The following is a 22,432-nucleotide window of genomic DNA, read 5'->3' as shown; positions in this document are numbered from 1 at the left end:
TCATCGCTCAAACCACCTCTTTTTGGTGAAATGAGTTCTGAGAGGCCCCCATCTCAAAGTTAGTGTTTCCTTTAAACCCGGCCCAGTTCAGCTCATCTGCTTAGCTCCTCTAATAGCTCCCGCTTGCTGCCTGCCTGAAACCTCAGGCTTTTTAGCAGCCAGCACCTTGTCTGGGAACGTCTGCACAGCACCGCTGCCCTGATTGACCAGTGCTGAAGCTGTCAGACCCACCAGCTGCTGGGGACTGGACAGGGGACGCTGCCTGCGGGCTCTCTTCCCCTTCTTTTTTTCCCTGCAGGTTTTCAGTCCCCTCTGACACCCCGTCCCTTGCCATTCCACTACCCGCAGCAGCGTACCGTCGATAAAACCAGAGGCAATCCTTCACTGCGGTCTGCCTGCTCCCAGAGGGCTGCCCCAGGGTCAGGAGAGCTTGTCTGGAGGAACCTGATGCCAGCTGAAGCCCACAAATATTGTCCTTCTCGCCCTAACGCTGTCCTTCCTATGTCAGCAGCACCAGGACGTGTTTTTCAGCATCTCCCCGCCACCCGCAGCATTTTACAAGCGACTTGCCTATCTGATTTCAGGGCTAGCTCAACCAAAGCGTGATGCAGAAGAGCACCTGGGATCGATGACATTTATTTCTCACCTTACAGAAGCCAAACCGAGCCCTGGCTGAGCCCTGCATCGCCAGACACCGAATCAGGACACCCGGAAAAAATCAGCGTGGCCGAGTTCCGCTGCTCGGCGCGGGCACGGGACGATGGCAAGGTCAGGCAAGGTCAGGCCCCGCTAAAGGCGCCCGCACCGATCCTGCCCTTTGCTCGGTTTGGCAAGCAAGGATTTCGGCTTTTGCTCGGCCCAGCAAGGCGCTGAGTAAATGAACGCCCCCAGAGGGGCCGCGGCCCCGCAGGACCCGAGGGATGCGGAGTGCGGTCATTTTTTAATTCCCAGCTGCGCGGCAGTTTCATCACCAAACGTGCCACTAGATGGAGCTTTCCAGGCGCTGATCCACAGGAGGAAACACACAGTTGTGGTTCTCCCAAGCTATTCCTTCCCCTTTCTAAAGCCAGAGATGCCCCTTCCCCGTGACAAGAGCCCCAGCGGATGCTGCCTGCCCAGCGAGGGCCGCTCTGCAGCGTGCCAGCAGCAGGGAGAGCCGAGCACAGACGGCACCGCGTAGCTGGGCGCTGGGGCCGGCTCCTTCACCAGCCACCAAGTTGCTCGGTTGGCAGCGGCAAAGGCCACCGACAAGGTTTTGCAGCCCTGGCACCCATCACCTGGGAGCAGGACGTTCTGACGCCACGGGGAGAGCTGGTGCCCCCCGGAACTGCTCCTCTCGCTGGCAGCCAGTCCCACCCCCGGGGAATTGCCTCCAGCCGGATGGAGACGAGGCCAAGTGCCACCAAACCACCAGGATGCCAGCTCAGCGCGTAGAGAAACGTGCCAGCTGGCCACACGAGGGTGTGCAAATCTCTGCTGGGACACTCGCAGCGCACAGAGGGCAACAGCCACAGGGACCCCGCGGCTTCCCGAGTGCACAAACCCCGCTGCCGTGCGGTTTCGCCCCCCCTTGCTAATTGTGAAATGGCCCCTAACGACACCCGTTAGGCAGGAATTGACCTGTGCTCTCCAAAAAATCACTGAAAATCCATAAAGAGCCATTGCTGCTGCTTTTCATTCAAGGCTGTAAGGCAGGCGAGACGCCCGCTGGACATTTTAAAGCCGGCATCCACAGCTGTAGCCATTTATCACCCATCAGCCGTACCTACGACAGCGAAAACCCTTTAACCCCTGCTGGAAAACATCGAGGCTCGGAGCCGCCCCGGATCGCTGAGCCAGCAGGCGTGCAGCGGGGACCCCCCCGGCGCCGCCTCGCCTCTCGCAGCGATGCTGCGAGCGTGCCCGCTCCCCGGGGAGCGTGGCCAGGAGCCACGGGGCTGCGCGTCCACCCGCGCCAACGCCGTGCCCACGCCGTGCCCGCCGGGGCGCAGGGAGATGGAGCTGCCCCGGGAGTGATGCTGCTCGCGGGAGCCCATGTGATGCTGGGCTAGCGCGGCTCCTCCATCGTCCCCCTCCGCTCGCAGGCTGTCATGGCGACTCCCAATAATGTCACTCCCACCAACTGCAGCTGGTGGCCCATCTCGGCTCTGGAGAACGACGCGGGGAAAGGCAAGGAGGGGGAGGAAAATCAGGATCCGACAGATCCCGCTCTCAAAGCCCAGGACAGGCTGGTTTTGTACCACTGGACCCAGTCCTTCAGCTCCCAAAAGGTAAAGCGCTCGGCCGGGTTCTCGGGGAAGAATCACCTCCAGCATCCAGGGCTTACCCTTGCCTCGGGAGGAGGGCTCGCCTCGGGGGAGAGCCAGCAGCTATTCCCCAGGCTGGCAAGGGGAGCGGCGTGTGCCCGGTCAGCTCTTTTGTACCCGCATTTCTGTGTTTCAACAGCATCTCCCTGGGGAGGGGATGTTGGTGGGGGGGGGTCAGCCAAATCCTGCTTTGGCTCTGACACCAGGCTTTGCAGCGGGAGACGCCTCTGCTTTGTACTCGCTCCCGGCCCCTCTCTCATGTGGCGAGGCGTGCAGACAAAGGCTGAGCCCAGGACCACCCTGCAGCTGAGGGGCTGCGGGACCCCCGCGCCTCCCGGAGCAGGGAGCGACCCCGGGACACGGCCCTGTGCCGGGAACGCTTTGCCCTGGCACTGCGGCAGCACCCTGGAAATCCCTGTCCTGAAGCACCCTGGCTCTATGCAAGGCATCGGGGGGGCAGACAGCCAGAAATCCCATTTTCTGGGTGGTGGCAAACGCTCTTTTTGCAGCGCAGCAGCGGCGTAACAAACCTGACCTCCTGCTGGCCCCTCTGTCATTCCCGTGCCATTGACACCAGAAGGGCAGTGAGCTATTCGGGGGGCCTGGGGGGCACCCATGGGGCCTGGGGGGCACCCATGGGGCCCACTCGAGCCCCACAGTGGGGACATCCCCATCTGCTCGTGCGTACCACGGGCCCGTAGGCGCCCGATGCAGCAGGGCAGCCACACACGCTCAGCCCCAGCGTGCTGATCCAGATCTGCACCAGCAAGGGGATGCTCTCTGGGCTGCAGCAGGCAGTGGGGGTCTTTTATTTATTTTTTTCTTGTTGCTGACACAGCCTCCAGCAGCTGGGACCCCTCCTTGGGGCACAGACACCCCCAGGAACCCTGGCACCTGCGCTGCCCCTGCCTGGTCCCTGCCGGCCCTGCTCGCAGGCCCCGATGGCAAAAGGGAATGGGGCAACAGCAGGAGCCCAAGGGGGCACCTGGGGTGGCCCCAGCCGGGGTTTGTCCCTCGGGTGGGAGGAAAACGCTGGGAGCAATTTCCTATTGAGGGAAGCAGGCTTTTCCTTGCCTGACTTTAAAGGAAAAAAAAAATTAATTTGTCAGCCCCATAAATAATTAATGGCTAATTCCCCAGGAACTTTGAAGTGCTCATAGAAATGCTTTTATTTGTTAAGATGTATTTTTAGCTGCCGCTGCTGGTTGGAGGAAAACAAGTGATTTGCCTTCATTCAGCAGTTCTGTGAAACATGGCTCTCTGACATCCCTGCGGGGTGTTTTGGCCTGTCTGACATACTTGGTTCAACAATGGTCAGCTCAAATTGAGATCTTGAGTGCACATTCAACAACACCCCGAGCACAGAAAAGAGCAGCCAGGCTCTCAGAAGAGGATGCTGAGCTGTGCACAGCACCCCCAGAGCCCAGCAGGGACCCGATTCCTACACCCAGCCCTGCCCCCGGCTCCCTCCCCCAGCTGGGCTCAGCGTTCCCGTCTGTACAATGGGCCAGGGCCGCCTCAGAGGCGGCCTTACAGGAAAGGAGGAGAGGAGCAGAGAGCAGGGAGACCAAATGCCATGGCACGGGAGGCACAAAGGGGTGCAGGGGGTGGGCAATGTCCCCGTGGGGCTGCGGCAGGGGGAACACCCAAGAGACTAAGAGGCAGGGTAGGGCTCCAGCAGGGAGGAGGAGAAAACACACAGCAGGGCTCTCCTTGCTCCCAGGGCTTCCTGGAGTACAACAACTGCCTGAAACCCTCCACAAAACAGAGCCTTTTTCCAAAACGCGCCCAGCAAAGCCAGAGCCTGACCCCGAGAGCAGGGCATACCTGAATTTCCATCCAGGTTTCCTCCAGGCGGGCCGAAGCATGCCCTGGGCACAAGGTGTAGCACTGCTGCAGCCACCGCCACCTCCTCCTCCTCTTCTTCCTCTCTGGGTGCGTGCCGGTGCTCTGCCCAGCTGGGATCCACAGCCCCATCGCAGATCCCCCCCAGCTGGGGAAATGCCGCCTCTGCCCGACTCCACCTGAGGCCGAGGGCCGGGCTTCCAGCCCCCAGGCTCCCATCCCTAACTTCATCTGTGTGTCATGCAGGCCGCCAGCCACACAGAAGTGACAAATTCTGCAAAATCCTGGGTGGCTGCGGGTCTCCCTCATGATATTTCCATCCATTACCAGCAAGGGAAACCCTCACCCTGCCACCTTGGCTCCTTGCAGAGGGAGCGAGGTGCACGCGTGACAGCACGGTGCTGTGCCGGTGGGCGAGGGACCCGCGGGGCGATGCGTGCCCCGTGGCCTCGGAGCACTTTTGGGGCCAGCTCGGGCCCGTTCCCCCCCCGTCCCCCGCTGCAGGTGCGGCTGGTCATCGCGGAGAAGGGGCTGCCCTGCGAGGAGCGGGACGTCAGCATGCCCCTGCTGGAGCACAAGGAGCCCTGGTTCATGCGGCTCAACCTGGGGGAGGAGGTGCCCGTCATCATCCACAGGGACAACATCATCAGCGACTACAACCAGATCATCGACTACATGGAGAAGAACTTCACGGGAGGTAAGGGGGGGGCAGAGCCGCGTGGCCAAGCTGCATCGCAGAGGAAATTTAGGGCTGAGTGAGATGCTGTTGGCTGGATGCAGCCGTTTCTCCCTGCAAAGTTTCAGCTGTCCCCAAAAAGAGCAGTGACCAACCAGCCCTCCCAACGCTTTCACGTTTTCCTATGAAAAATATCCTTGAGGTCTCACAGGGTGCGGGGAAAATGGCCCTAGTGAGGTCAAACAAAGGGAGCAGTGCTAGGGACCATGAGGTGATGTGACACGGATCCAGAGGAGGGGACTGGGAAGGGGGAGCCCTTGTGTCCCCCTGGGGCAGGGCTGCAGGCAGTGCCCGGCTGACCCCGGGGTGCTGAGCGGTGCTGCGTGGCAAGCAGCGCCTCGAGTCCCTTCACCCTCATTTCCCCAGCTGGGACGCTCGGCCGGGGGGACTTCAAAGCCGAGCAGGGAGCTTTGGCTGCGGCATCACGACGCTCGCCCCAGCATCCATCACCCTTGCGACAGAGACATCAAAACCATCTCAAAATAGCTCCCCCAGGAAGCGCGCCTTGCCAGCCTCAGCTGCTGTCCTCTCCCGGCCTCGCCGCCGTGGTGCTCAGCACAGGCAGGGCGCTTCCCCGCCGTGGGGACAGACGGACGGACACCCCAAATCCCATGGGGGAGCCCTCGCCAGCAGCAGCTCCCAGGACGGGGCAGCCCCACACCCTGGGGGCCCCGAGGTTCATCGCCCCGTGGGGCCACAGTCCCCACACTGCTCGGTGCCGTCACCCGGGCGCTGCGAGGAGCAGGTGACGAGGCATATGCTGGCAGCACGCTGTCCCCGCAGGGGAGGGACAGCGGCTAACGCCGGCGGCAGGGAACAGCTCTGAGCGCAGTGGGGATTTGTGGCTCTGCCAGGGGATGTTGTGCTCTTTTTGGGGGGGACAAGCAGCAATATCCCCCCGCAGCAGCAGCTGAGAGCCAGCACAGGTACTAGGGAGACTGCTCCTGCCTCTTCCTTCACCCTCCAAAACACGGCAAGTATTTTTCTTCAGGAGATGGCAACAAAAATCTTTCCACTGTCACTTGTGCTTTGCTGCCACGGAGGAACGCGGTGTTCCCTCCCCGCTGCTCCGGGGAAACTCCTGCCCTTGAGCTCTTCCAGCCAGGTGAATTTTCTTACCTTTCCGCTGAGAAGCATGATGTGGGGAGCACCTGGGGAGAGGAAGGTTGGCCCAGGGCCATCATCTCCTTCCGCACCACCTGCTCTGGAGCCATGGCCCACCCAACATTAACCACGAAAAGCACCACCAGGATGGCACTGCGGTGGTCTGTGGAGGCATCGCCCACCTCGCAGCAATGCGCAGGGCTTGGGAATGCCCGTAGTAGAAGGAGCAGTCGCAGAGCTTTGTTTCCAGGACTGGAAGTGTTTTCTGCTAGTTATGCTGAGCTACCATTAAAGGGCAGCGCGATAAGCAACATTTTTCCTTTTTTGGGCCTCCTTTGTATGGACCGTCGGCTGCTGGCCACAGGCCGCAGCACCCACACCGCCCAGATGGGCTGCAGTGTGCAGAGGCAGAACAAACGCCGTCCCCCCGAAAGGATGGTGAAGGACGGGGGCTGGCAGCCAGCAGCTCGTATTTCATCGTGGTCGCTCCCTCCAGCTGCTGGACGGGGCCGTGGTGCTGGGCACGCTGGTTTCCAGCCCTGGCACCAGCCCGTCGGGCGCTGGCCATGCACCACGAGGAGGGAGCTCGCAGGCTGTAGGTTGGTTGTCACCGTTTCATTCAGCCGGGTGCATTTCTCAGGTGGAAAGTCCCAAGTTGTAGAGCTGGAGTGCAGGCAGCAACGTGTGCTTGCTTCAAAGAGAGCTGGGGGGGCATCAGGTGCCTCTGCTCTTGCCGTTACCTCCCCTTGCTGTGCGCCGGGGGGTCCGCATCCAACCCTCCACCCAGCTCCCCCTGTCAGAGGTGTCGGAAGGTTTGCAATACCCGGGCTGCCAAAACTTCTGCTCTCCGTTCCTGCTGGGCCAACCTGTGCCACTGCCTTGCTCCCACCACCGGCAGTGCCAGAATTATTATTTCGGGTCCTTAATTAGGGAGCAGCATCGGCCACATCTGCAGAAGTCCGTCTGCTGCTGCACCCTTCGCTCAGCCCCAGAGGCAGGCAGGCAGCACACGGACAGCCCGGCCTGCTGAGTCCCAGCAGTAAATCTGCTCACTCCCTGTTAGCTATCTGCAAAAGCCATAAACTTTTACGATCCCGTAAAGAAACGGGCCTGATATTCTTGGAGGAGACAACAGGAATGGTTCCCTCCTCCTGGTGACATCTGCTGCGCATTTTGAGCTGTGAATGAAATAAAGGAGCACGATACAAACTGCCATGCAGTGAGAGTGAACAAAGCACAACAAGCCGAGGATGCGCACAGCTGCCGGGACGAGGGATGCTCCTTTGGTTTCGGCACTGGATGAGAGTTGAGGGGAGAGGTGCTTGGCTCCTTGCTCTGTCACCCTCATTACCCATATTGAATGGGATTTTCAAGCAAACTCAAAAAACCGAGGTACCTCATTGCACTGGTGTAGAGCGCATAACCGAGGGGACCCAGCCTCGGACCGCAGGTCTGAGCTCCTTTCTGCAGAAGGGGAATGTTTCGTTCCCCTGCTGGAGCTGTGAAACCAGAGGACTGCACACAGTGCTCCAGTGTGGGCTAACGGGCCCCTGCTGAGTGCCCGAGCCCCAGCCCTGCTAACGCCTTTCCCGTTTGCCCCTTTCAGACAACGTCCCCAGCTGATCCCCGAGCCCGGGACCCGCTGCACTCGCGGGTGCTGCAGTACCGGGAGCTGCTGGACTCGCTGCCCATGGACGCCTACACGCACGGCTGCATCCTGCACCCCGAGCTCACCACCGACTCCATGATCCCAAAGTACGCGACCGCTGAGATCCGCAGTAAGTCGCCTCTGGGGCAGGGAGCCGGCGGGACGGCACCGCGGCCCTTCCTTCAGGCAAGGCAGGGAAAATGGCAAAGCAAAGCTGCTGGGGAGCTGCGGGTGCCCTGGGGTGGCTTCCTGGCCCTGGGGTGCCCCCCATCTGCCCTCTCCCGAGGGTTCCCCCAGGGCACCGGCTGCCCAGCTGCCTCCCTCCGCAGCGGTGCCATCGCCACACTCAGCGCACAATTGTGCAGCTCTTTTTGGGGTGCTCCCTTCCTGCTCCCCCTCTTCCCTCCGGTAACTCCAAGGGGACAGGTGGGGGAGCACAGCGAGGTTGAATTGCAGAGGGTGGATGAATTGGCACCAGACAGCACGCAGCCTCCAAGCACTCATGAAACATTGACGATGCTTAATATAACTCAGCAGCAGGGCTCGCTCCTGAAGAGTCCCTCTCCAGAAAAGTGACTTTGTCTGGATGACACCGTCCTGCCCGCATCTCTGCCCTCCGGCACACTCCAGCCCCAGGCAGCTCCCATAACGAAGTCACGTTTTACCTCCCACAAGAGGGACCTGAACACCAGGCTGAACTCATGCCTCTGATAAAGGCGTCGTGCAGAGCCCGGTCCCCTCCCCAGAGCGTGCTGCTGCATTGCTTCACGCTCCCCGCCTGACTCACCGCGCTGCCCAGGGCCTGCCAAGATGTTTCAAAATATCTCGCCTTCCAGAGCTCCTGGCTGGTGGCGTTTTTCCCAAACCGTCACAAAGGAGGGGCTGTGCGATGGCTGGGCAGTTCAGGTGCCCTGGTGCTGGGGGTGCCCTTCCTCCCTGTGGCGCTGCCCTTGACGGCCCCAGGGGATGGCTTGGCAGCCCCACGGGGCTGGGGAAGTGCCTGGCTCTCCCAAGAGGGGCAGGGGAACTAAAGCTGGGTGATATTCGGGCTCTCTGCGAGTTACCAGCCAAGGAAAGACGGCTGAGAGGCTTGGAGAGCACCCCGGGGGAACAAAAGGCATCTTTCCCTGTGGCTGCTACAGTCTCCTGGGGAAAATGGGGAATTTCCCCATTCCGGGGCAGCAAAGAGCCTGCTGCTGGCATCCCCTGCAGTACCCCTCCTGGCAGCACTGGCTGGAGATGGGGCTATGCAATTCCAAAGGCAGCTTTAGCAGTTAAAACACGCTCAGCCCCGTACCTCTCCCTGCTGCTCTGCACACACACGGACACGGGGTGGCTGCCCAGGAGATCCCAGCCCAGAGGCTCGATCTGCTGGGAAGGACGTGGCAGGAACTGGAAGAGGGGAGGGTGGTGACGGCGCTGCCACCCCCTGCCGATGGCAGCAGCGCCAGAGGTGCACTGGGGAGAGCAGTGCTCGGCCTCGCTGGGTGGGCAGCGGGGGGCGCAGGGCAGGAGCAGGTGATGCTGCCGGGATGCAAATTCACTGCAGCAGTGAAATGCCGAGTTTTCCCTTGGGAAATCATCCAGCAGCTCCGGGATGACTTGCAAAGGCAGCAAACACACCTGATGCAAGCCATGGGGGCTGTAAATCAGGCAGCACAGCCGCTGCTCTGCTGCCAGCCCAGGCACAGCCTCGTGCCCTCCTTTCAGTCCCTCTCCTGCTCCATTGTGGCAGTGGGGTGAGGCACAGCTCAGGACGGCAAGCGCTGTACCTGGGCTGGGGGATGCACAGAGCTGAGCCCAGGGACCCCTCTGCTGGGGCAGGGACACCTGTGGTGACGGCAGCCTTGGAGGTCAGACCCATGCTAACAAAAAAATAAAACAGCCAGCTTGGCTCCCCAGAGCCTCCGCTCTGGGCAGGGGCAAACCTGGGCTGGCAATGGCAGAAGGTGCAGAGCAGACGAACTGGGAAACCCCATTAGTGGAGTTCTATCACCTCCTCCCCTCTCCGTGTCTTTTCCTACCAAATCCCTCTGCCTGTGCATTGCACAGAGGAGAAGAGGCTGCTCTGTGCAAGGAGCTCTTGCAACAGGCACAGTCTGCGTGGTTTCAGGCTGGTGTGAACACATCTGCTGGCGTTAGGCAATTGCCAGCTCTTGCGACAAACCAGAACCTGGTCCCTGCTGCCAGCCCAGACCCCAGCAGCAGCCTGGGACCTGCGGGGGAACTGAGGTCTGAATTTGCTCCATCTGGCACAGAGCTTCGCTGTTGGAAAGGGCTGGCAAACTGAGCCAGGCTGAACCGAACATCAGCTACGCTGCTTAAATCTGACTCCTCTCCCCTGTTTTTGATGCCTCTCTGCCACGCCTTTGGGGCAGGCACCAGTTTTCTGCCTGGTTTTGCCCCATGCAACACTCCCAGCAAGGGCTGAGCCACCCTGCTCCCAGCAGAGCCAGGGAAAGCGGCCCAGAGGGAGCCGTTCGTGCTGGTCCTTTTCTTTTTTCATTTTTAGCAAGAGGAACAGCACTTCAAAGCCATTTAATGCATCAAAAGTCTCTTTTTTTTTTTTTTTTTCTCCAAACAAAACAGCTGGATGTGCTTGCAATCCCCCTTAATTAAGCTCTTTGAAAGGGAGCTCAGCTGCCTCCAGGCTCACCTGCAGGACAGGATAACTCCAAAACTGCACCTTCAGCCTGCTGAGCTCACCAACACGCCACTTTCTTGCTGTAAAAATCTGAGAGCTGCAGCTCACCAGGGAAAGCTCCAAGGCCTCAGCTCCTGTCTGCCCCAGCTCATCCTGCCCCTGCCAAACACAGCCAGCACCTCTCGGTGGGGAGGAAACACCCCCGCAGCCCCTCTTTGTGTCTCCCTCCAGGACACTTGGCTAACGCCAGCACGGAGCTGATGAAGCTGGACCATGAGGAGGAGCCACCGCTGACGGAGCCGTACCTCTCCAAGCAGAAGAAGCTCATGGTAAGCCGCTCAGAGGCGGTGGGGCTGCAGGGACGCATGGCTGGCCGGCCATCCGTCTCCCACCCTCACCACGGCTCTTCACCCAGGCCAAGATCCTGGAGCACGACAACGTGAACTACTTGAAGAAAATCCTCGGTGAGCTGGGAATGGTGCTGGACCAGATCGAGGCCGAGCTGGAGAAGAGGAAGCTGGAGTACCAAGGTAGGGCTGCCTGCATGGGGTGGTTTTCAGCCCAGGCGTGATTTTGGGAGGGCTGATGGCTTCGCACCCAGTGAAAGCCCACCCTGAGCTCCATGTAGGTTGTATGGATGGGGCAGGGGCTGCTCCGGGAGTCCACACGCCTTGCTTGCTGCAGGGGACAGGCAGCTCCTCTGTCCTCACACCGCTTTGCAGGAGCTCCAAGGTCACTGCAGCGTGGTGGCACATCCCCAGCAAAGGGCCACCAGTGACCCACCAACCAGACACTAATCCTGCCGGTCCCTCGTTCCTTTGCTTTGCTCCCATCACCTCCATCAGCACAGGAGGAATTGGTACCTGTGCCACTGTGTGTCACCAACAGACGTATGCCACCACCAAGTCCTCTCGCCCTCCTGGCTCCCTCTATCCCCAGGGGTGCTGTCATCACGGTGAGTCTGAGAAACCAGCCCAAAGCTCAGCGGCAGGTGGTGAAAGGATGCGCTGGCTGAACAACCAGGGCTCAGCCACCTGAACTGCCAGCAGTGACAAGTCAGAGTGGGCCAGCGCTGTGACTCTGCAGGCCGTGGCTCTGCGGGCCCTGCGTGACTCAGCGGTGGTTGCCCAACTCTGGAAAGACCAGGCCGGTCCCGGCTGTTGTGCCATGAGGAGCACGGGTTGCTGAAAGCCCAGGAGCAGGGACATAGTCCTCAGCCCCTGGGTGCTGGTGTGCACCCATGGCACACACAGGGCACCGAGTGCCCAGCTCCCAGCACTGCCACTTCTGACCTGCTGCACGAGGGCAGGGAAACCTGGGGGCCCTTGAGGGGTCCTGGAGAGGTGTGAGCTGCGCAGAGCCCACGTAAGAGCAGCAGGTGGGATGGAGCCACTCCAGCCAGCCCCAACATCAAACAGCACTGCTGAGAGCCGCTGAGAGCCCCCCCCCCCCCCCCCCCCCCCGATGCCCTGGCACAGCTGGGCGTTACTTGTCCTGCTGCCACTCCATGTTCCCCCAGTCCTACTTGAGCAGGGCTCCTGACCCCATCCCCAGGACACATGGAGGTGCCAGGGATGCAGCCCAGACGTGCTAATGAAGGGGTGACCCCACAGCTGCCCCCACTTGGGGAGCCGTGCGTCACACGGGGTGGCTGAGGGGACCTCGAGGCCCTACAAAGCCCGAGGCTGGGGACGTGCTGGAAGCTCCGAGGCATGTTGGCCTAATTGCGTCCAACGAAGCCCCTCGTTAGCAGATCCAAGAGGAGAGGCCAGCTGAATTCACCTCATTACCTGCCCTCAGAGGTGCCAGGAGCTGCTTTTGCCCCCAAACCCCAGCACACCTCAGGGGTGCTGAGGAGCAAGGCAGGCCCCAGCACCAACCCCTCACCTCGCAGCGTCTCTTGGGGCCCAGCAGCACCCAGCAGGCTCCAGCTGCAGCACCCCACACTTTATTAGCCACCAAAATATTTACTGACTAATTAGGCACAGGCAATCTGTCCACTCGGGCTGTGCCTCTGGCAGGATTAGGCAGGCTGCCAAGCGGGTACAAACGAGGCCTGCTAATTACCAGTAATTCCCTTGCCTGGCCCCGCAGCCAGCCCAGCTTCAGCAGGGCCCACGCAGGATGCAGTGGGGGCCTCTCCCACCTTCCCCCAATTTCAAAGGGGCATCACGCCGGCTTTCCACCCCACCTGTAGGGCAGAGCCTCACACAGAGCAGCGGAAAGTCTCAAAATTAAGGATTTGATGCAAACTAGGAGTTTTAATGGGGGAGCAGAGCAGAGATGCCTCTCCCCATTGCCAGCACAGGCAGCTCCCAGCCTCCCCTCCCCAGCACACCCCAGAGTTTTGGGGTGTGCCCAAAAGGGCACTAGGGGTGTGTGTAACACTACCCTGACCCCAGCCTGCTTCTTCCAGCCTGTTTTATTCCTGGACATATCCCACGTGAGGTTATTTCCAGGGTCACCATTATCAGGGGCCATCAGCACTGTGGTATCTTCCCTCCCGGCCAGCCCTCACACCCAACTCTGCCCTCCCCACAAAACCCAGCTCTCGGCACAAATTTGGTGGCCCCGAGCAGGGGCCCAGAGCTGGAGGGGGGGACAGAGGCAGGACCTCTGTGACAGCACGCAGAGAGAGCAGCCAGGCTGGGCCAGCAAAATGGTTTTGATTCCCAAGGATTTCTCACATCCCTAAAATAGGACGTGTTACCATGCCACCCCTCAAACAGCCCAGCGGCAGCCAAGGACAAACGCTCCCCGAGCACTAACAGCAGAAGTGCTTGCTGCACCACAAAATGCCATTTCACAGAGAGTGATTTGTATCTTCATACGGGTTATAAATGATAAAATATATATATAAATGATCATATACATATAATATATATATAATGATCAGCCCAATAGATAGGGTTTGGTCTTTGGGGACATCAGAGAGCTGAGAAAAGCATTGGGAGTCTAATCCAAATCCTATTCCTTCCATGGAGCTTTGACCAAGCCTCTAAGTGCCCAACCCAAGGATCTATTCTCATCCTACCTCTGTCACTTCTTTCTCCAGGGCAGAAGTGTGAGCTTTGGCTCTGTGGCTGTGTCTTCACTTTGGCCGACGTCTTGTTAGGAGCTACCCTGCATCGCCTCAAGTTTCTAGGACTCTCTAAGAAATACTGGAAGACGGCAGCAGACCTAACCTACAGTCCTTCTTCGACAGGATACAGAAACGCTTTGCCTTCAGGAAAGTCTTGGGAGACATACACACCACGCTCCTCTCAGCGGTGGTACCCAACGCCTTCCGGCTGGTCAAGCGGAAACCTCCCTCCTTCTTCGGAGCCTCCTTCCTGATGGGATCGCTGGGGGGAATGGGATATTTTGCTTATTGGTACTTAAAGAAAAAATACATCTAATGCTGGCTGCTTGGTGTTTAGTTTGGTGTCTCTGTGCTGTGTGAAATTATGATGAAGCCTCAGTAACTGTAATGAAATTTGAAGCAAGGTATGACTAATTATATTGTTTAATGTAACATTCCATAGTCTAGAAGTAGAAAAGTATACTGCAAGGAAATAAGACAACAACAACAACAACAAAAGCATCAACTTGTAAATGCCTTTTTTAGGGTTAAGTATTCAACGCCAGCGAGAGCCTCAGGGGGTCACCGGGCTCCCCGTGCCCACCGGGAAGTGCCGCCAGTGCAGGCCAGCTCCACTGGGAGAGACAGGAACCCCGAGAAGTTTCCCAGGTTGAACCATGGGACTCGGATACTCGGTCCTCGATGTCTGTTTCCGAAGTGTTCACCGGCCACATTTCACACGTGTAACTAGTGGGGACTTTTTTCTTCTAGAAGCCATTCTGTCGTGCTCGGAGGCTTTCCTAGGAGCAGGGTGCAGTAGCTGGTCACGGTCAAGATGGATTTGCATTCTTCAATTTCCCATTTTTTAAATTGTTTTCCTTAAAAAGAATATTTTTTATTGAGCTACTCTTAGCATCTATCCACTTTCTATGTCTGGTTTTGGTGGGCTTTTTTTTAGAAAAGAATTTCATGTCTGTCTTCAACTGCCACACTTTCCTCCTGAGATAAATCGTTTTGACTTCCACCCTGAATTTTGACACACGAGGGAATTATTGTTTTAGCCTTTTGGCTCAGTCTTGAGTTTTCTTTTGTGGATTTACAAAGCATCTCTCACCGCCCAAGCATACCTGGACTCTGAAAAAGTACTACCGTTTTCCCGAACTGTCAGGACTTTTCTGAAGAAACTTTGGCCTTCTCTTCCATTGGGGGCTCTTTTCATCTCCTCGCTGTGTGTTTTCTTAGAGACACTTTGCACAGAATCACGTTTATGACTTTCTTGTGCCTTTTGCATGTTGGAAAGAATAACGGGCCTCACTGCTACTCGTGCTTTGAAACTGAGATCCTCAATAAACCGTATGGGAGGAGTAACTGCTTCCCATTCCTAAATGTGTTCAACAAACTCCTAGTCTAATTTCAAAGCGTGCCCATGTCCAGAGGCACGTTGCAGGTGGTTTGTGCTTTTTCTTTTGAGCTGTACTGGTATAAAACTCGCATGGAAACAATGCATATTCCTCTTCCAAAGCGCACATTTCTGTAGGCGCCCAGCCTGCTAGGACCTCCGCTGGCTGGTTTGCAGTGCGCTCTGGTGATCCCTGCCGAGCCACGCTGCCTCTCTCGGCTTGGGAACTCATGCCGACTGTGGCTGAAGCAATATGAGTTTCATTGCCTCCAACTCAAAAATGATCTTTATGGCTTGGAAAGCTGCAGGATTTCCCAGGAGCTTTGGTTCTCAGTACAACCTGGCAGTCATGGAAGTGTGAATACTGAGCAGGAGTTACAAGGGTTGAGCACATAGGGATTACACAAATGTAAAATGCTCTAATGTATGCGGTGTTTGCAATGAGTATGGGCTGGTGGCATACCTCTGGAATACAACCTGTGCAGCTGCAATAGCAGTTACCCCTGTTACCTCCCAGTGATTACGGACAAACTCTCGGTGTGTGATAACCCAAATCCACCACCTGTGCACGCACAGCAGGCACCTGCAGCTAAGGCTGTTCAGATGTCCTCCCAAATACAGTTACCTATTTGCTTCATGGCATTAATGACTTCTGGAGAAATAGCTGTTCTGCTTCTCTTTGAAGAGGGAAGCAAGGGGGTCCCCTGAGGTCACCCCTTCTGTTGAATCTGAAAGGTGTAAGAACATACACGATGACCCCTAGTTCATCACGTCCGTGACACTAAATTCCCCCAAAGTTGTTACTTCTTTACCATGATTTCATCCTTCTACCTTTGTCGGTTGTTCTACAAAGGCATTCCCTGGTGCTAAGAGCCAATGAAATATACTCACCAGATATGGAAAGGAATAGTAATGGAGGAACAAGGCCATGAAATCCAGAGAGAACAAGAGCAAATACTACCACAGTTCCCAGGCTTTCAGCCTGAGAATGAGGCAGAAGAAAGCTTCTTAGCAAGACTGCTGTTTGTTATTTTGCTGCCCCTCCCCTCCCTTTTAAAGGAAATAAAGAATAAATTTAGAATCACAAATCAGAACTCTAACCACTGGCGAAAGTAGGTGCTTGTTTTGTTTTGGAGCACGCTGTTATAATGCAGCTATTATAAGAAATGTCAGGCAGAGCCAACAGCCAGAACAAGGCACAGGTCAGCTCAAACCAAACTGTGACAGCTGTCTGTTATGTTGTCTCATGCTTTGATGGAAAGCCACAGATGCTGTAGTGACGAGTGTTGTATAGGGTAGCAGGCTGGCTAGTACTACTTACTGACGAGCCTTTGTTTTGAACCAAATAAAAGAAAAATAAAAATCGGTGAAGACGGTGCCACTCCCTGTTGCTGAGCCTTGTTTCCCGACCTTGGTAATGAAAAATAACAGGAGTTTGCTCCAGGGAACAGCAATCTCCAAGAGCGATAAGAGACAATTACTGTGACAGGCAGGGGCTGGATTGATGTTGAAGTGAACCACGAGATGAATGTCACCACCCCAATCGATCCAGATTAGATACTTACTATGAAGCAGCCCTGTTGTGATTACAGGCTATCATAATAAAAAGTTGCTTTCGCTCCAGTTGATCTAAGCCTCATCAATTTTTCTCCTCTAGTTCCATTTAAAAACAGAGAGCCGCATCCTACAGCACCGTAAGCCAGGCTCTGGCCCGATGTTCCCTGCCCAAGGTACTTTCTGTACACAGAAATGTGGAAACGAGAGCAACCATCTGTTTTCTCGCTCCAGGACTTCATGCTTTGCTCTCAGCAAGGTGTGGGGTAACAGCAGCTCCCAAGGGGTAAGGCTGGAAGGTGAGGCACTCAGAGATGCTGTTTGGAACAAACGCCTGCCCTGGGATACCTCACAGTTTACTACTGACCAATTCTGTAGCAAACTGCTAGCCCTGAAGCGCTGGCTCAGCCGCACAAGACAACAGAGGGAATGGCTTGTGCTGTATCATCCTGCACCACACACTCCTGAGTATCTAACCCAATCCCGTTTAGGGTCCTTCTTCCCTCCCACTTGCCAAGTCCCAGTCCAGCACTGAGGGACAGCTTCACCTTACACGCACTTACTTACCCAAGCAAATTTTTAGCCATTGAAATTTCTGTTTTTTAGGAGCAGCCATGCCTTTAGGCACCTAAGGACCTTAAAAACCTTTACGCATGCTGAAATGCTGGACTTGTTATTGAGATCAGCATCTACTTGGCAAGTCTGAGCCCTTCTGAACACCTCTGAGATGGAGCCTCATGACACTGAGTGAGCTGTGGGTACCACACAACCTCCTCCTCCCTCCCAAGCCTCCTGTTCAAGAGGCTCCCAGGGATCAGATTTATAACCCTACAGTTTCTGAAGTCTTTATACTCCTATGGGTTTTGCTCAAAATGCTCAACTATGAAAACCAAAATGTATGTGTCAGTCTTGTGACCACAGTTTGCAGCCTTCTCTTCTTGTCAAGGGATGGGGAAGATTTCTCCATGCAGAATAAAGGACTTGGAAACAAAGCTTGGCAGAGGACATAGGACAGAGCACACAACCTAAGCCTGTCTGTCACAGGTTGCCAAAGAAATCAAGATCAAGGGCTAAGACTACCTAATGACAGTCTTGTGGCCCTCTAAGAAATTAATTGCTGAGTCTTGCTGTGTTTCTGGATGGAAAAATATCCTTACCACACAACCGCAGTTTCAGTGTTCTCGCTAATGAGGAGAAGGGGATGGTGTAAGAGGTGCTCTTTCAAGCAAGGGGAAAACTTCATTTCTGCTGTGAAACAAATAAGGGACTTTCCCACCTGAGAATGACAAACAGAAAACATTAGAGCTCGTGACAATACTGGGTTTTGAGACATTCACATCAAGATCAAAGCCAAATCCACCCAAGCTGGTTCTGCAATATTCCTATCCATACCCCTGAAGGATTTCCTAAAGCATGGCCTCACTGTTCACAGAAAAGCTTTTGTCTGAGACCCCTAATACTGAATTTAAGGTTTTAAGCAGGAGCAAAACCCACAGGAACTTTTATTCTCAGATAAAGCACATTCATGACAAATAAGTTTCCTTTTCTCCCTGTCACGCTGACTTCCTAATGTGCCCAGGTGACACTTACTATCATTACCTTTTATTTTCCATTTTACACGCTTTCCTCTGCAAGATTAAACGGAGAGAAAACAGCTTGCTTTAAATGCCTCAGGGAAACAAAGAGTTCCACGCAAGCCCTAAATAATGCAGGCGAACAATCGCTGTGTCAGCACACAGATGTCTATCACTGCGGTGCAGGCAGGCAGCAGGAGCGGAGGCTGCAGACTGCAGAGAGCCGCGTGCTGCAGGCCACGGCCGTACGCGCAGAGGGCAGCTGCCACTGCCAAAGCAGATTATTTCTATTTCCACATGACTTCAACATCAAATCGTATCGATAAGCAAAGCGTCAACCTCCACCCACTCCTTGGGAGCTCACAATGCGTTTTTCTGCCTTGTCCTTCTCTGTACAACGATCTGCTTTCAGCTCCGCTTTTCTTCGCCCCTCTCCACCATCCTACCCCTTTTCTCTCTTCTGCATTTTCCTGATTTCACTCCTCTGTCTGCAGCATAGGGATACACGAGTATTTTCACAGGGACATCTCCGTTGTCAGGAGCCCATGGGCTGTGGAACTGCACCAGCAGACAAAGCACCTCCCATTTCCACCTTCTGAGAAAGAGCAGAAAAAAAAAAAAGATGATGAAGTCTTGCTAAAGAGCTCTCACCTAACAGCACAGACCAACTGACAACCTAGAAAGCTTTTCTTGAAAAATAACGCTGTCCATCCCCCTGCTTTCGCTACCTGCTGTCTCAGCCCTTTCCTAACAGCACCTCATCTCTCCTGTGACCTAAATCCTTTTTAGCTGCAGTGGAGTTATCCAAATAAAGCTACTTTGCAATCAGAACTGCGTGTAACTGGGTTTGAGGGTGTGTTTGAATGTTGCAGGCACTTCTTGGCACAGAACCACTTTATACAGTTGAGAGCTGTTTCACACGTACTGTTTACATCACAAGGTAATGTCACTCCACTGCAAGCCTCCGAGAACACTTCTATTTTTGTTGACCAAATGCAATTTCTTTCCATGCCATGTTCTCTGAGCCAAGCATTAGAGAAGAGCAACAGAAAGGATTCCTGGCCACAAACAAACACAACAGCAAAATTGAACTAAGAAGAAACTCTCCCACTGAACAAACAAAAATTACCTGGCATCATTTCACTTGTCTCTCAACTTTCAAATCATGACAATGAATGGGAAATAAATACATTCTTATGTTCAATCCTTTACTACTTCCATTCTCCTAAAGACTGAAATGGTAATGCCAGGCTACAGCAAAGCTGGAGCAATGGTGCACGGTGCTGAGCCAAGCTGTGACCTAGAATGACACTCACTGAGTCTACCAAGTAGATTTCAAATCGTTGCTTGTTTCCATCATCTGAAAATCCTCAGTGCAGACTCAATGCCATTCAGAACCAGCACAATCCTGCTGGCTTTGGGTACAGTTCACACACTTGGATATAAGCCTAACAGGCTTTGTGGGCATAGCATCATATTCTCAATTAGTTCTGCACGGATTTCTCTGTCACAGTCAACTATTTTGAGCCACAACCTATTTAGCTGCATTTTCTCCAGCACTGAGTCACGATCCGTTACGCCTGTCACTGATGCAGTCACGTTGCGTGCGACCTCTCGGCGCTGCAGCTCTCCCCAGTCCCATCGCTCTGCGGAACATCACAGGAGTCAGGAAGAGGTTTCAGAATAGAGCTGACGTTTACATCAAGGATATGCCTATCTGTTGCTTGGACATCGTTTTCCACAGATTAAATGTATTAAATTGCATGATGGAGGGAACGCATGATCTGAAACTGCAAAACGAATCTAGACTGGACATGGAAAAAGGCTTCAGAGATGAGACAGAAAAAAAATAATCATTTATATTTACTTTTATTCCAAGCTTTTCTTTATTCAGCCTTACACCACTAGGGAGGCATGCCGCCCAACTGCAGGTCTCCAACCACTGGGTACACCTTCAGGAGATGCCTGACCAAGAAAGGACATTTTTATGAGTACTCCTTTCCCTCAATATTCAACTCTCCCGAAAAGCTAGTAAAGCTCTTCATACTGCTTATTTTTTGTGCCATGTTACAGTTCCAAAGCTTTACAGAAAACTTTGCTCAGATTGTTACAAAGCACATGGCATTGCCTGTTTTGTGACAGCCAGAAGGCGGATTAAAAAAAATCTTTCAGATTAAATGTTACTACATAGTTGCCTGAAATTTCAGGGATTGCGCTCCATCCTGGTGGTCGTTTGCGTTTCTCATTTTCCCACTAGCCACCTCTATATTCTCATTGTATACTTAAGGCACTGAGGTCCCCATCTCACATTCAAGTGAATTAGTAATTTTCTGCTAAATACCCGGGTAAAACTACCCTGCAGAAAACACAGTACTTGCTCCCCAAGAAAAAAGAAAAAGCTAACTACTAACACATCGAGTGGTGCTTTCAAGTGACCTTTCCTTCCAGGAGTTCAGGCACATCAGACGTACACCTGCTTCAGTAAGTTAGGCGTGTGCTTTTTTCCAGGTGAACACTATTACAGTGACTGACCAACTCCTTTTAACAATGGTTAATTATGAGTTCAGAGCCACAACAGCCTTTATTGCTAGTACCAATTACCTTTGTCTTAAGCTTTGACAAAATACTTACAAGAGGGGAAGACAACATAAAGGGAGAAAGCATGCATTTAGCAGAGGTAAGGGGTGCTTTTTACTAATCTGCACCCCAGGAGGTGAGATGAAGCTATGAAAAGACATAATCCTAGGAAACAGGTTTGAGTGAGCAGAGATAAATATGGGCTGATCAAAGGCAAAGAGCTGGAAAAGGCTGATTGCAGAGAAGCTGCAGGGATGGGCTTTAAGCTACAGTGGAAAAATGGGTATTATTTTACTAAGAAAAGTGGCTGCATATTTGTGTTCAGAACTAAAGGCTGATTTTCCAAGGCATTTAATATATCACAGCAGCCCCTAGAGTTTTTCAGTTAAAGTGCACCACAGCACATAACTGGGCCTTGCTCACGTTGTCACAAATTGCCGTGCATCAAAACAGAAAACCGGATTCGATTCTTGTGGCTGCTCCATGACCTAAGTTTCAGCGTGCACACAAAAATAAAAGGCAAACCAGGAATACCATTTAGCACCAGTGAAGCATTTTGGACTAGATGATCTTCAGAGGTCCCTTCTAACCTCAGCCATTCTGTGATTTACAGAACAAGTCTGCTTTCAACAAAGACACTGAGGAAGAGTCAAACCCCCAGTTTCAAATACGTTTGTGGTCTGAACTGTTCAGATGGATTTTACAAAAGACCCAAGCCTACCTGTTCGCCTGATCTCGCCTCCCATGATGCAAACAGTTGAATGAGTCCCAGGCAAGTGAAGAGTGAAATGAATCCTAATCCACTTAAACCTCCCACTGTGTTCTAGTTGAGACTCCCTTCTTTAGTGGCCCCATCAGAGGAGGACCTCTAAGGCACCAAGACCACGAGCATCATCTGCATCAGTCAGGCTAAATGCTACTTTTGTGAAAGCAGCGATACAGAGCCCGGAAAACAAGCTAGACTTAATCACATGCAATGAAAAAAACATCAAACTTATATTAAAACAAGTAAGAAGCCAGTAAGATGTTGCAGAGAAAAATTCCCTATGTAACTCTACAAACATGGAAATATAACTCTGTGGAAGCAGAGAAATACTGTTCTGAACTAACTTCAATGCAAGTAAAAAACCAACCAAATAAAAAACAACCAAACCAAACAAAGCAAAACCCAACTCTTTCTAAACATTATAGTTTTTCTTCTGGAATCGACTATCAAATGTGAACATTTACCTTTAGACTATGTTACTTTCCTCCAAAATTTTAAAACAAATTAACAGTAACTGTTGATAGTTGAAAGAAAGGATCTGACAGTCTGGTAGAAGCAATCAAATCCAGTTATTCACAGCACTGTTTCTTCTTTGGCTGAAAATTTGTAAGAGATTCCACACTGTTATTTTAATGATAAAAGGGTGGGGTGGAGGAAGTCAGGTAAAGGTAACAGCAAATATGCAAACAGAAAATCTGCACCTTTGATTTCCAGTTAACTGAAAGAAAGTTAAAAGGCACAAAAAGGAGGCCTGGCGCACAAGGAAACCTTAACTAACACTTGGCACGTGGTCTCTGGGCACTAAGAAAGACACGTAGGCCAAGGCTTTCAAACTCCTAAGGAGTATTACAGTGCATGGGAACTTTTCCATATATTTCAGTGGATTAGGCTTTCACTTTGCTATGACGAGCAACTGTTGGTGTCTAAATAATCAGCTGCATGGCATAACATGCACACATTAGAAATCTTGCATTTGTCAGGCTTTTTTTTTTTTAAACCCCATACATTTGAGAATTTGTGCCATATTAACCCCATTCAAATACCGTGTGCTCAGACTGTGACTGATAAATCTACATCTCAACAGCCAGAAAACAAACAAACAAACAAACAAAACAACAACAAAAAACCTGGAAGGCTGGATTGTTCAGGGAAACGAAGAGCAGCAGCAGTATCTTCACAGACTCCAGAAACATCCTCAAAGACACAAACACTGATAAA

At 53.6% G+C, this 22,432-nt stretch overlaps 1 protein-coding gene across 1 annotated transcript; it reads left to right on the top strand.

Annotated features, from left to right (window-relative positions):
- Positions 1 to 2,090: 2,090 nt before the first annotated feature.
- GDAP1L1 (ganglioside induced differentiation associated protein 1 like 1) lies at positions 2,091 to 22,322 on the top strand. Its single transcript, XM_040575566.1, is given in 6 exon segments — positions 2,091 to 2,270; positions 4,656 to 4,848; positions 10,515 to 10,612; positions 10,699 to 10,813; positions 13,339 to 13,446; positions 13,449 to 22,322. Coding segments are annotated over 6 exon segments (927 nt in total). The 3' UTR covers positions 13,682 to 22,322.
- The last annotated feature ends 110 nt before the right edge of the window (positions 22,323 to 22,432 follow it).

This window comes from Cygnus olor, chromosome 16 (genome assembly GCF_009769625.2).
Source record: "Cygnus olor isolate bCygOlo1 chromosome 16, bCygOlo1.pri.v2, whole genome shotgun sequence".
In the NCBI taxonomy this organism is placed as follows: Eukaryota; Metazoa; Chordata; class Aves; order Anseriformes; family Anatidae; genus Cygnus; species Cygnus olor.
This window is presented reverse-complemented; position numbering and strand designations above follow the sequence as displayed.